The sequence below is a fragment of the Neltuma alba genome, unplaced genomic scaffold (assembly GCF_004799145.2).
Source record: "Neltuma alba isolate B1F8T4 unplaced genomic scaffold, ASM479914v2 tig00005087_pilon, whole genome shotgun sequence".
NCBI classification, from domain to species: domain Eukaryota; kingdom Viridiplantae; phylum Streptophyta; class Magnoliopsida; order Fabales; family Fabaceae; genus Neltuma; species Neltuma alba.
The window spans coordinates 36,403-51,281 of record NW_021633973.1 but is presented as its reverse complement, the minus strand read 5'-3'; the positions used below and the strand labels follow the sequence as shown (position 1 = coordinate 51,281).

General features: G+C 37.1%; 1 protein-coding gene across 2 annotated transcripts; it reads left to right on the top strand.

Moving 5' to 3' along the window:
• The first annotated feature begins 1,690 nt into the window (after positions 1–1,690).
• LOC114746739 (DNA polymerase alpha catalytic subunit) lies at positions 1,691–13,995 on the top strand. Of its 2 annotated transcripts, XM_028935015.1 has the most exons (32): positions 1,691–1,800; positions 1,837–2,894; positions 3,320–3,490; positions 3,622–3,705; positions 3,841–3,915; positions 4,063–4,127; positions 4,471–4,561; positions 4,664–4,852; positions 5,869–6,032; positions 6,162–6,276; positions 7,192–7,371; positions 7,456–7,569; positions 8,232–8,351; positions 8,449–8,769; positions 8,919–9,011; positions 9,448–9,566; positions 9,671–9,743; positions 9,842–9,898; positions 10,012–10,104; positions 10,448–10,570; positions 10,646–10,743; positions 10,857–10,902; positions 11,175–11,288; positions 11,407–11,490; positions 11,621–11,734; positions 11,822–11,911; positions 12,020–12,096; positions 12,485–12,698; positions 12,863–12,916; positions 12,998–13,117; positions 13,226–13,300; positions 13,391–13,995. In XM_028935015.1, the coding sequence occupies exons 1-32, from the start codon at positions 1,719–1,721 to the stop codon at positions 13,535–13,537; spliced, it is 4,620 nt and encodes a 1,539-aa protein (XP_028790848.1). In that variant the 5' UTR covers positions 1,691–1,718; the 3' UTR covers positions 13,538–13,995. The 2 variants fall into 2 exon arrangements, with proteins under 2 accessions (XP_028790848.1, XP_028790847.1); XM_028935014.1 differs by having other exon boundaries at positions 1,691–2,894.
• The last annotated feature ends 884 nt before the right edge of the window (positions 13,996–14,879 follow it).

The window sequence follows — 14,879 nt, the reverse complement described above, 5'->3', positions numbered from 1 at the left end:
AATACAATAGTTTATCTTTCATTTTTAATAGGGAAAATCCAAAAAAAAAAACTTTGAATTTCAAAATTCCAAATCTTATTTACTAACTTAAAAGAAAAAATAAATGATAATACATTTTATAATAATTTCTGATTTGAGATTTTAAAATTTTAAAATTATTTTTTTCAGAATTTATTTTTTTTAAGAGTAAAAAAAAAAAAAAACTCTCAAACAGCCTCGTAATCACAACGCACATGAGGGGAGTGACCCATGTGAGATGATATTTATCACACTGGGTGATCAAAGAACATTAGCGGGTGGGGGCCCAATGTCTTATTTTAAAACTCAACGGCAAACTATCACCATAATACACTGGGCTCCCAGGACCCAGGGATCAGGTCCAAAAAAAAGGGAAAACAAGGAATTGGGCCTCGGCATTAGAACAACACAAACGAGGCTCACATGGCGCACAGTGAAAAGTTTAAAAAAAAAAAAAACTAACAAAAGTTGAGTATAACAGAAAGGATTAGTTTCCACACATAGTAAACTAGATTCGAATCCCCCGCTGGGAGAGGTGCTTACATTTAATGCCCGACAGTGCCTTCGAATAAGATTGCCTTTAATAAGAGAATACTTATACTTTAGGAAAAAAAATAAAAAAAAGGTAAATATGGGGGGTTTTTATCCCGCAACGCATGCTCACATGAATGCCCATCAAGAAGGGAATTTACTGGCTTGGCAGTTGGCATCATTTTTCCCTGTTAATTATTTTATTGACCTCGACTTTAGGGGTGTTTGGATGCAAACCAAACCATGATTTTAGAAGTGATTTTACGGTATACGAAGTAAATATGTGGAGGAATTTATCTCAATTTATGAAAAAATATTTTTAAAAAACACTTATGGGGGAATCCAAACACTCTCTTTGGGTGTGTTTGGCAAGCATCCAAACCATGGTTTGGGAAAAATGTTAGCCAAACACCCTTAAAAAATCAAAACCATGGTTTGGGTTCAAAACCATGGTTTTGACTCCAAAACCATAGTTTTGAGAAAAGCAGAAATTTTTTACTTTTGGAGAAAAAAGGGAGAGTGTGAGAGCCTATAGGATATGTATCTTGTTGTTTTTTTTATAAACATATTTTTTATAAACATATTTAATCTTATATCTTATAAATATATATACATATTAATTATTTATTAATTATATTATCTTATATATTATTAATATATGTTAAAAAAAATATATTATTAACAATTTTATTCCTTCAAATTAAAATATATCATAAAATATTTTTTTCTATAATTATCATATTAATTTATGCCAATTGTATATAAAAAGTACTTCTAATAACAACTATCCAAACACTCACACTTCTCAAAATCACTTTTTCACAAAATCTATTCTTCTCAAAATCTATTTTTTTCAGAATCTATTCTCTAGAAGCTATTCTTCAAATCATGGTTTGGTTTCATCCAAACACACCCTTTGATGAATTTACTGTCCCACATTTTAGTTTTGTTAAAAATAAACTAACATAAATATTGTTGCTATGACTTGCCTCCAATCCATACCTATTTTTTTAATTTTATCTTAACCATACAAAACATTAGCTGGACAAGGCCACATTCGCGCCAAAAGTAGCAGGGTTTCCCGCGCTTTCCTTTGTAAAAATACTCAGCAAGTAGCCAACTGGTCCGCTCCACAGTGGCTCTCCCAGCATCAGATCACGGCAACGGAAATGGCCGATGAGCAGCCTTCAACGACTTCCAGACGAAGGGGAAAAGGTGCCGAGGCATCGGCGCGTTCCGAAGCTTTGGAACGTCTAAAAGCCCGACTTCGTGGCGGTCGCCGTTCAGACACCGATGGATATCAGATTAAGCTGGATAACCCGATTTATGATACTGTCGCCGAGGACGAGTACAATGCACTGGTCGCCAAGCGCCGCGAAGAAGCCAGAGGCTTCATTGTGGACGATGACGGTCTTGGGTACGGGGACGAAGGGGAGGAGGAGGATTGGTCAAAAGCTGGGTTCTCTCTGTCTTCCGATGAATCCGGTGGCGAAACTGAAAAGCCCAAAAGGAAGAGACAAGAAAAGAAAGATCCGCAACCTAAAAGGCCATCGTCTTCGCTATCGGCTGCGGCGGCGATGATAGGAGCGCAGAGGTTGTCATCGATGTTCACTTCGTCGGTTTTTAAGAAAAGCAGGGATGATAAGACTAAAGGACTTTCTTGTGATAGTATTGTTGATGATGTCATCGCAGAGTTCGCCCCGGATGAGACTGACAGATTAAGGCGTAGACGCGGGCCAACAAATCCTTCAAGTGCCAACAATGCTCTGCCGGTTGACAATATTAAGAGAGAGGAATCAGCGATTGGATGTCATGATCCGACGAGAGATCTTTTGTCGTCGGATGCTGTCGCAAATGGCAATTATGAATCTACTGGAGTTGTGAAAAATGATGGTTTTGCCTTGGGTTCTGAACAAAATTACGGAGGAGTCAAAGTAGAGGCAACTACTAAAGAATCAGAAGATGGGAGAAATATTGATTCCGACGATGGTCTGGCATCAGCCATGCAAACCCATAGTGGTCCAACCAACGGAGACGTGACTGAAGAAAAAATGTTAAAGGGTGTCGAGATAGAAGCCAAACAAACAGTGGAGAAGGAGGTATTTCTTCTGAATGCGAAGGTTAAAGAAGAAGACCCTGCACTGAGTGCGACTATAGGTTGGCAGGCAGCAAAGAGCGGGGGGGATGTGAATGTTGTTGATTCAAAGGTGGCCGACGAAGTTTTAAATAATGAAGAAAACTTAGAGTTCAATCTGGAGGCTGATGGGTCGCTGCCGTTCTACATACTTGATGCTCATGAGGAATTCTATGGAGCTAACATGGGTACACTGTATTTGTTCGGGAAGGTAATTTGCTTATTTTCCATGCTAATGTCCCACCAGTTTCTCTTAATTTGACTATTCATTATTTCTGATTTATTCTCTCAGCTATATTACACATAATAGGTTCATGGGACAGGATCCTCACATAAGAGTTTGTGAGGGGCAGGATGAAGATTAGGATAAATATCTCAACATCTTGTTTGGCAAGCTCTAATAACAGCAGGGACTAATTGTTGCAATTCAATTTTAATTATCAAACCCAGTGCATGATGATGCATACTTTTTGTCTTTTGCCTTGTTATTTTAGTCTTCAAGCCCTAGTGAATGTTACTTCTCTATACTCTTTGGATTTAAGCTTGTAAAGTGTCAGTCAGCGACCCATGACTGCTCACTTGTGTGGAGCCTGGATGTGAAAAGTTCACTTACTGGAACTCTTTGTTGAGAATTAGGTCAAATCAGGTAGTTCGTATCAAAGTTGCTGTGTTGTTGTAAAGAACATGCAGAGGTGTGTCTATGCAATTCCAAGTCGTACTTTACATCACACTGGTGAAATGATGGCACTCGAGAAGGATGTTGAAGAGTCTCGGATTTCTCGCACAGACTTTCAAAAAAAGCTGCAAGTTAGTCTTTACTCTTGAATTAAAATTTCATTTTCCCTTGATTATATTTCCCCCCTCACTTTCCATTTTTTATGCTGGCTTGCAGCTGCTAATGCATTCTATCTTTTCCCTTTTCTCTTTTAAAATTTTAGGATATGGTGTCCGGTTTAAAGAATGAGATAGCAAAGCAGCTGTTAAATCTGAATGCTTCAACCTTTAGCATGAAACCTGTTAAGGTTTGCTGATTGAAGCATCTGATGTCTCAGAGGTTCATATTTGTTTCTTTGGATACTTTTGTGTCCCCTACATTTGCTGCTCATTCTGCTATTATGATTTCTTGCTCATATATGTGTTTTGGGAACGCCTTGCAGAGGAAGTATGCATTTGAACGTTCTGAAATACCTGCTGGTGAAAATTATGTGCTGAAAATAAATTATCCATTCAAGGTACACTACTCAATATACAACTCTTCTCAAACAAAACGAATAATAGTACCAAAGTGTATCTTAATTCATTTATGTGATGATTCATCATGCAATTTTGACTTGTTTCAAACTGTGTTTTAAGTCATTACCACGATAATTTTGATCCAGGACCCACCTCTTCCAGCAGATCTGAAAGGAGAGGGTTTCTGTGCTCTTCTAGGAACTCATTGCAGGTATACATTTTTTAAGAATCTAAGGTGTCCTGTTTCAGTAATTATTTGAACCTGAAATTTGAAGACAGACGGAGACAATTGAATCAGTCTTTCATAAACTTAGGAACCCATTTTGTTGTTGAATACATGGTTATCTTACATGTAGTTTTTTTAGTGATAACCTGCTCACAAACTGCCTTTTCATTGCATTGGGGAGTATAAGATTTATGCTGGTTCAGTACCTTCGGCTATTTAAACACGTCATAATTTAGTTAAGATACATACCTGTGCAAGAAGTGTCTGTAAATTCAACATTCGGCTTGTTTGAGAAAAGCATGTGAACTGACTTTATCATGATCTGCAGTGCGTTGGAGCTTTTCTTAATTAAAAGAGAGATAAAGGGGCCCTCATGGCTACTGGTTTCAAACTTTTCTTCCCGGCCTGCTTCTCAAAGGGTAATTTGAGTTTGGCTACTACCAGAAGTGATGAATTTTCTTGTCTCTTTAATTCTATATGCACTTGCAGGTCAATGTTTGATCACAGCACTGCACTTGCAGGTTAGCTGGTGCAAATTTGAAGTGATTGTTGACTCTCCTAAAGACATAAGGATTTCAACTTCCTCCAAATCCAGTTTTGAGATTCCTCCCGTGGTTGTCACAGCTATAAATTTGAAAACCATCATAAATGAAAAGCAAAACTTAAATGAGATTGTCTCTGCATCCGTTGTTTGCTGCCGCAGGGTCAAGGTTTGTTTTGGGTGCTTGATGTCAGTGTTTGGCTTTCTTATTATCACATGAATGTTGTGGTAGGGTGCTAGCTCATCTTTTGTATTGTGATGACCCCAAGTAGTATTAATGTGTGTTGAATATTCTATATGTAAATATAATAACGATTATGAATATGTTTTTTAGTGATGAACACAAAACAAATCTATTTTTCTGTCAGATTTGATTTGCTATCTATACCTCTCAAGTCAAAATGTGCAGAACAAAGCTCATGTTTTCTTGAATAAGGCACAGATGTTATAAATAATTTACTGGTTTTGTTTTCTTTAATATTTGTCAATGAGTGATTTGAATGGCTATAGTTACTTGTATTTGTGATCCATTACTGAGCATTTGATTGCTTCATAAGTTGAATATTGGCTGATTCTAGATGGCTACAGCGTGTGACCATTGAATAAAGAGCCAAACTAGTGCTCCCCTAGTAGCTGTCATATTGACTAACTTTTTGAAGGACTGAAGTTTTTAAGTTAATTTCTACTGTCACTATCAAATACAGATACGCAAGTCGGTCATTTTAATGCAAACTCAAGGTGATATTGTTATCATTTATATAAACATTGGACAAGATAAAACTTTTATTAGACCGCCTGGTACATCTAGTTGTCAAAAAATTGTAATAATTTTCATGTGATTACACCACAAAAAATATTTTTCAGTATTGTATAATATTTTGGATGATGCTTGATGAACATTGAAATGCCAACAGAATAAAAACTTGTTTATTTCTTTTGGAATCTTGATGGAGAATACTTGCTCGATGAACAATGATTTCCTTGACTTGATATAAACGAATGAAGCCCGAACTTAGTGCATGACTCCCCCCGCCTCCTTTGTGCCAATATGTTTTCCTCCGCTAACTATTTTTGCATAATGTTTATAAATTGATTCACAAAGTCTTCAAATAGTTTCAGTCCTACGCCTGATATATTTGAGCGGAAAGTATGATCAGCAGTCAACTTTGTTGTATGACTTTTCAGATTGACACTCCCATGTTGGCTTCGGAATGGAAGAGACCTGGATTACTGACCCATTTTACCGTTGTCCGTAAGCTTGATGGAGGCATATTTCCACTGGGATTCAACAAGGAAGTTACAGACCGAAACGCTAAAGCTGGCTCAAATGTTCTGTGTGTTGAGAGCAGGTGGAAACTTTAAATATTGTGCTTTTAGTCTTTCTTTCTTAGAGTCCCTTTTTAGTAGAAATAATAAAAAATCACTAAAATTATACGCTTATCTCTTGTTTTGATCTATATTTCATGTCTGCTTTGCAGTGAAAGGGCTTTACTAAACCGCCTGATGATAGAATTGCACAAGTTGGATAGTGATGTTCTTGTTGGACATAACATTTCTGGATTTGACCTGGATGTTCTTCTTCACAGATGTCAGGTGGGAACTTTTGCTTTCTTAAGTTATTCTGGATGAGATGATCTTAAGACTGTTTTAAATTTCCTCATTCAATTCATACCTTGACTTATTATTCATAAGCCAATCATTGGTTAAAATGATTTCAGCTTTAAAATCAATGGCTAGACATGCTCTTTTTAATTAGAAGAACTGAGAAATTAAATGGTCATCAAAATGATCTGATTTCCTAATGTTGATGAATGTGCTGGCAAAACGCCAAAATCAGTGGACAGGGATTAGACTATAATTTCAATGTATTTAACCTGAACATTGCTAATTAATAAACTGATATATGTATAGCTTTGAAATATTGTCAGGTAATGCCCTGCTAGGCTGGGTCTAAGCCAATAACACCTATTCACTAATATCACTAACTGAACATATTTCTTGAGACCGAAATAAATGGAGAATTAATTAGGATGCACTTGGACATTTGAATTAATATCGATTGATGATTCTTGTAGTTTGTCCAAAGTTAAGCTATTTATGGTGATTTGTTTTGGTTATTTTACCTTTCTAGTGGCAAGTGGGTAATTGTTTTCCAATTGCTGAATTGCTGAATGGACATGGTTGCTCGTTACTTGCTATGAAACTCATGAGCAAATGCATTCTTTCTTGTTTCCTGCACAAACATTGAAGGGGGAAAATCATTTCAGAGAGTTGCTCCTTTATCAGTTAAATTTTGTAACTTCAAATTGCCTTCATCATTACTGCCTTCATCATTACTGCATTAAAGAGCTGTCATTGTTCCTGAACGTCCTCCTATTCAGATAATCATTTTACTGTAACATCCGTTATGCTCTTCCAATAATGGACTCTGTTCTGATCTGTATGATTTGTGCTTGACATTTTGGAGGAGCCTTTACGCCTGAAGCACCCAAAACTCTATTTATGCAGGCTTCTAAAGTGCCAAGCAGCATGTGGTCCAAAACAGGCCGCCTTAAACGGTCTGTGATGCCTAAACTTACCAGAGTAAGCACTGTTTTTGGGTCTGGAGCTACTCCTGGCATCTTGTCATGCATTGCTGGTCGGCTTCTTTGTGATACATACTTGTGTGCTCGTGACCTTTTAAAGGAGGTATAATATTTGTTGGGAAACCGCACTCACCATGAGCTTTTTTTTATTTCTTAATTTATAGCTTCATTACTTTGGTTCTTCCAGGTTAGCTACTCTTTATCTCAACTATCAAAAACTCAGCTGAATAAAGTTCGAAAAGAGGTTGCTCCACATGATGTTCCAAAAATGTTCCAATCAGCAGAATCCCTTGTGGAACTTGTAGGTGCCAATCTCTACTAAAGCTTATTTTTTTCCTTATCAGAAGAAAATCGGGATCCAGCCCCTCCAATGTTGTATTAGGCTAGTTGAATCGCATATTTTGCAGGTTTTTTTGTATTGTTTGTTTCAAATGGAAAAATTTGTTGTAAAATGAACTATGAAATGTGGCAGGCCCAATTCTGATTTCTTAATTTTTTGGACATGCCTTTATTTTTTTTTTGTTTTATTTGGGTAAGGACCAACTTTTATTTTTTCTTTTCTTTCTTTTTTTTCTTTGAAGAAAGATGAAACTCATATTAGCTCAAAACCCATAGCAAAAAAAAGTGGAACCAACCCCGTACAAAAGAATAAAACTGGTGTAAACACAAAAATCAAGGCCTGCAGAATGAAACATGCCTTCATTTTTGAACAAATTAGAGTGTACAAAATTAAAAATGAAACTAGATACAAGATGCAAAAGATTGCATTCATCATCATATTAAAGTATGCCATATTATGCTTGATTTTAGATATTTGATAACCAAAATATCTCATTGTTCTTATTTTTTCGAAGTTTCAAGACATGGTTAGGCAATTTATATCTGGAACTTCCATTGATCAATGATGATAATGAATGAGATTTACCTTTATTTTGGTTCTCATGGTGTTGTTGACTTGTGCAGATTGAGTATGGCGAGACAGATGCATGGTTATCTATGGAACTCATGTTTCATTTGAGTGTTCTCCCCCTCACACGTCAGCTGACTAATATTAGTGGTAACTTGTGGGGAAAAACACTTCAGGTGAGCTCTCGTATCCTGAAGCCATTTGCTTGAACAAGTTGATGATGGATATGTACTAGGAGGAGCTGAACCTCACATCTATTCTTTTCCCTTTCAGGGTGCGAGGGCACAGAGAGTCGAGTATCTGTTGTTGCATGCTTTCCATGCAAAGAAATATATCGTGCCAGACAAGATTCCTTCCCATACCAAAGAAACAAAATTGACAAAACGCAGAGGAACTCATGGCGTTGAGGATGCTGGCTTTGACGAAGTTATTGACAATAAAAACTATGACAATGATGCTCCTGACAGTGATCATGGTAAAAGCAAGAGGACTCCGTCCTACGCTGGAGGACTGGTTTTGGAGCCTAAAAGGGGTTTATATGACAAATATATATTGCTTTTGGACTTCAATAGTCTTTATCCTTCTATAATTCAGGTTAGTAACATCTTTTAACTTTCTGACCATCAGCGTAATTTTCAAACTGCTGATTTTTTTTTTCAATTTTATTTTGTTGATTTCATTTGCTATAATTTTAATTATGGCAATTTCTAGATCTCTGTGCGTCTTACTGAGCTAACTTACAGGAATACAATATCTGCTTCACAACTGTTGAAAGATCTACAGATGGATCTTTTCCTCGTCTGCCATCTAGTAAAACATCTGGAGTTTTGCCAGAGGTAAATTGCTACAGATAAAAATTTTCCTTTCACAATACTTCCTCCTTTTTGGTTGTTTATTCAGAAAAAGAACTTGTTGGATTGTGTAAAACCTTAACTTATGCTGGATTTTGTTTTCTCCTGCTTCCTTCTTTTTGCATGATTTAGCATGTATCCTGTCGATAGTATTTATGCAAGGTTTCTTGCTTCCATTAGACTGGTCTAATACGCATTACTTAAGTTAAAGAGGCACTGACAATTTTTTCCCTTGTATTCTTTTAGTGCATTTCCATTTCCAGCATTGGGTGTAAGCTCTTTAGTTGGATGCGTTTAACATAGTATGGCGCATCTTTTAGGATTCTCATCAGTTGACGCTAAGACATTGTTGCCACCCCCCCCCCCCCAAAAAAAAACAACATGTGCACGTATATGATCTGAATTTGTCTTTTCCTGCTAGTTGCTGAAAAATCTGGTTCAAAGGAGGAGAATGGTGAAGTCATGGATGAAAACTGCTTCTGGTCTTAAAGTTCAGCAACTGGACGTTCAGCAACAAGCACTTAAGCTTACTGCAAACAGGTTTGTGTCTTTTCCTGGCTTTAGTTTACTTACTGAGAAATCTTGGTACTTGATGGCATTTAATTCTTTCCTCTATATATGAAAAAATATGGTGGGTGATGCAGTATGTACGGATGCCTTGGATTTGCTAATTCAAGATTTTATGCAAAACCGCTGGCTGAGCTTATAACCCTGCAAGTAAGAACAAGATATTCACTTATTCAACATTAACAGTGGCTACCTTGCTCTCAATTCAACATGAAAACAGATCATTAATGAGTCTCATGACTGTGTAGGGAAGGGAGATACTACAAAGTACTGTTGATCTTGTTCAGAATAACCTGAACTTAGAGGTTAATTACCCTTTTTTCTTTTTTGCTTGAAGTTATTGTAGCAGGCTTTTGGTACCTCTATGTTTGAATTCGAGAGGAGTAGCTCTTAATTGTTGTGCTGTTCCATTTCATAGGTGATCTATGGCGACACTGATTCAATCATGATTTACAGTGGACTAGATGATATTGCGAAAGCAAAAGCAATGGCTGGAAAAGTGATTCAAGAGGTAGGATTCAGCTACGGGAGGTGCCTAGCTTGTTGGGAGCTATAAAACTTGTGGATATTTTTGGGCTTTCCTGTGCTCAAGACACGTGCTTCTTGTTAGCATTTCAGTATTTTATGTCTGTACTCCTTGATCAATACAAAGACTTGCGATATGTGAATTTGGACACCCTACTACAGTATAAAGTCTTTATAAAATGGTTGAGAAAAGAGGAAGCTGAATTTGTTCCTTGGTTTGCACTAGCTGCAGCTATAAATGACTTGAACATCTCTCTGTGTGTCTCTCTGTGTGTGTTTTTCTTGGCTAAAGTTTGCACGGGCCGTGATTTCTCTTACTTTGGCCTTAGGTTAACAAGAAATATAGGTGCTTGGAAATTGATCTTGATGGTCTGTACAAGAGAATGCTACTGCTTAAGAAAAAGAAATATGCAGCTGTCAAGGTGCAGTTCAAAGATGGCACGCCATATGAGGTATTTCATCCTTTTAAGGTTTACTTTTTCCTGATTTCTTGGGAGGAAATCCTGTGCGATCTGTTGATGGTGCAGGTTATTGAACGTAAAGGTCTGGATATTGTTCGTCGTGATTGGAGCCTATTATCTAAAGAAATAGGAGATTTTTGCCTAGGTCAAATTTTGTCAGGAGGGTACGTATTCTTCCAACTTGCGTCCAATTCATATATTCATTTTGGCCAACTAGAAATTTGAGATGCAGGATTCACTCATTTATCTAGTGGAAATATGGTTCTCGCACTTACAGGTCATGTGAGGATGTTGTCGAATCAATTCACAGCTCTCTTTATAAGGTATGATTTGTTGTCTTAACATTAGTTTCTTGGATATGATGACCTATCACGCGATTTGAAAGTTTAAAAGAAGCTGCTTCTTGGAGCTCTGGGATTGCAAATCCCTGCTAGGATGGTGGGGATATTATTAAATGTATTTCCTCTGGAAAAGCATTAAGGTTTACTGGAGCCCTGCTTACAGTAGAGATTTGTACCCCTTGAAAATTTTAATTTGTTGTTTCAAAATAGAAGGTCCAGGTTCTCCTTGGAATAACATGTGAAAATTAAAACAGGTGCAAGAAGAGATGAGGAGTGGACAAGTGCCGTTAGAGAAATATATCATCACTAAGACATTGACTAAACCTCCTGAAGCCTATCCAGATGCCAAAAATCAACCGCATGTTCTTGTGAGTTCAATATGTTTGATTCTTAGTTGAAGCAGTCGCTCATCTCAAAACCTTCTTTTCTTGCTTTTTGTTGTGATTTAATACAATTTTAAGAATGCCTTTGTGGATCATTATTTAGGTGGCACAGAGATTGAAGCAAAAGGGCTACTCCACTGGGTGCTCTGTCGGTGATGCAATCCCCTACATTATTTGCTATGAGCAGGTTTGCCCTTTAGTTGCTGCTCAATCAGAAACCAGAAGCTGAAACGTTGAAAATGTATTATTTTGCGTCTGATATGCGATACTGATCATGCATGGTGCGGCCTCTTTTCTACGATTTTCCGCTCTAGCAGGGCAGTAATTCAAGCAGTGGAACAAGTGTTGCTCAACGTGCCAGACATCCTGAGGAACTAAAACAAGAACAAGGGAATTGGATGATTGATATTGATTATTACCTGTCACAACAGGTATCTTCTTGTAAAGCAAATCAAAGTTAGCCATTATTGCTGCTCACGGTACCTTGTTTGAATATTTTTCCGTTCCTTATCTTGCAGCTTCATCCCGTTGTTTCACGTCTCTGTGCATCAATTCAGGGAACGAGTCCAGAAAGACTGGCTGATTGTTTAGGGCTTGATGCATCAAAAGTAGAACCGCTTTCCTACTGTGTTTTAGATCTACATTTAGAGGCAATTAATGTTTTACCCCTGATTTCAATTGCATTACTTGATTGATGAGCTGTGAATGGTTTACAGTTTCAACACAAGTCAAGTGAAGCCTTCAATGGTTATCCCTCAAATTCACTCTTGTTTGCTGCTGATGACAAAGAGAGGTAGCCAAATTTTTTAGTTTAAAGCTGATGTACTATTATTGGTCACAAATTTCATGCATGTGCATAATTCCTGCCAATGGTTATTTGAATATTTGAATCTGAAGGCATTGATTTCTTGATGATAAATATTTAAGATGTTATCGATAAGCAGCAGACATTTCGAAACTAGCATTTTTTAAAGAGATGTAAACATGCTATCTTGGAATTTGATTTTTCCTTAGTCTAATTTCTAATATTTCTGATGGGCTGTAAAAAAAAAAAATTCTAATCTTTCAAACATTTTATATGATTCATCAATTATTGTGCTGTGATTTTTTCATAGTGGGAAGTTCCCTACAAGGGTGATTATTATTCATTAACGAATTAAATGTGATAAATCAAATTGCAGGTATCAAGGGTGTCAGCCGTTAGTTTTGTCATGTCCTAGCTGCTCTGATACTTTTGACTGTCCTCCTATCTCTAAATCTGTCTGCGGAAGCGAAAAGCCGACAAGCTCAGGCATGGAGGAATCAGGCTATAATTTCTGGCGTAAGCTGCGCTGTCCTAAATGTCCAGAAGAAGATGGTGTCGGCAGACTTTCTCCGGCAATGATTGCCAATCAGGTTTTAACCGGTCTAAAATTTCAGTTTTATCCTTAGATATTTTGTTTTCCTGCATTTCAGGAAGGGAGTTTTTAAGTTTCAGATCATAAGCATATTTGTTTGTGGATCTGGCTTGCCGTAAGACTGTTCGCAGCATTGCTGCTAATACTTACATTTTATCTCAGGTCAAAAGGCAAGCAGATAAGTTCATTTCAATGTACTACAGAGGCTTGTTAATGGTAATCATCCTCTCCAATATCATCATGAAGTATTTGTCTGTAAAGTTAATAACGATCGTCGTAATTTTATTTTGCTTCCAGTGCGACGACGAAACCTGTAAGTATTCGACACGAAGTATCAACCTCCGGCTGGTTGGTGATTCTGAAAGAGGAACAGTTTGTCCAAATTATCCTCGCTGCAATGGGCGTCTTCTAAGACAGGTTTCACTCGCAAACGCATTGACCATTTGTCTGTTATTATCTGACGCATACTTGTAAAGGTTTTATTGTTCTGAAAGTTCGATTAACCTGAGTTTGTTGCTTCTCTAGTACACGGAGGCAGACTTGTATAAACAGCTCTCGTATTTTTGCCATGTGCTGGATACTGTTTCCTGGATAGAAAAGGTACTTCGAACATACTCCTTGAACTCGCAGTTTTGCTTCTCTTTTCAAGTCTGATAGCGCTCAATTTTATAATGTTGCTTGGGTTCGCAGATGGAGGTTAAATCTAGGATACCACTTGAGAAAGAGTTGTCGAAAATTAGGCCAATGATTGATCTGGCAGCATCAACGATACAGGAGATTCGGGATCGGTGCGCCTTTGGGTGGGTACAGATGCAGGACTTGGTCATCACTGTATGATTTTACAGCACCAATTTTGGCGGATTGATGGTAGTGATGTTTCACCTTCACTTGTAAGATCTATGCTAGCGAGCTCTTCCAAGAAATTTTGATAAACTGATGATATCATCATCGTTCGTGCGCGGTGTCATCGAGCTCGATTGAAGATGAGTAGGGAAAGCCGCCGGACTACAACTTTGTGGCATCACGGGTTGGTTTTTTTTTTTTTTTGGGGGGGGGGGGGATGCCTAAACATTTTGTGGCTTTGACATGTATATATTAGGAGTGGAAAAATAACTGATAGAAACCTCAACAAATTCTTATACTTCTAATGGGTTATTTGAGTTCGTCCGAAAAAAACAAATTCGATCGCGACAAAAAGGGTCAGCCTAAAAGGTACCAAGGTAACAGCAAGTGCTTGTATATTGAATGAAAGGTACAACTTTTTCTGTGTATCTCATTATTCAATCATTATTAGGGCTTCAAGGCATGCCATTCTATATTCCTAGACTCCTAGTCATAGCAGGAACAGGCGCCTCCTCAAGCCACATGAAACGAAAAGGGACGCTAAATATTTTTGACGTTTGGGCCGACATTTTAAGCATGGACTTCACGCAAATAACCTCTTAAACTTTGCTGATTTATCGTCATGCGGGAGAGTCGTAGCCTTGTTTTCCTTGACCAGCAGGCTGCAGCGGGAGAGTCGAAGCTACTTTGAGGTTATATACTTGATTCGATATTTAAAAAGTTTTTTTTGCCAACGAAATAAAAAATTAATTTATGGATAATAAATAAATAATTAAATTAAAATTAATTAAAAGTAATAAATAAATTAAAAATATATTTGTTTTCAATATGTTCTTATAATAAATGACAATAAATATGAAAAAAAAAAGAAAATATGTGATGAAGGATACTATGGTAAGGAGAGAGAATTAATAAATAAATAAAATAGACAAACGTTAAATTAAAACTTACAAAATAAATTACACCTTTTAAATTTAAAATTTATAAATAAGATCAGAATATTTCTTTACGCGCTATTTCTGAGTAATTCGTCGTTGATACTGCTAAAAAAAAAAAGTTGAGGAGGGGCTTTAAGTGCGCTCCTCCGATTTGTTAAACTATTAACAGAGAAAAAGTGTCTAATTATAAGACGAAAGGAGGTTCAATTCTGCATCATACACTAGAGTCGTGGCGAACACTGAAACCCAAAAAGTGGGCGATAGAAACTAGAATCCGATCCCTTCCTAAGGAATTAAAAAAAGGTTTCAGTCTCGGGATCAAGTTCCAATGCCACCACGACGAAATAAACAAACAGTATTATCCGTAAGTCGAAATCATCAGACTTTTTAGGTAGTGT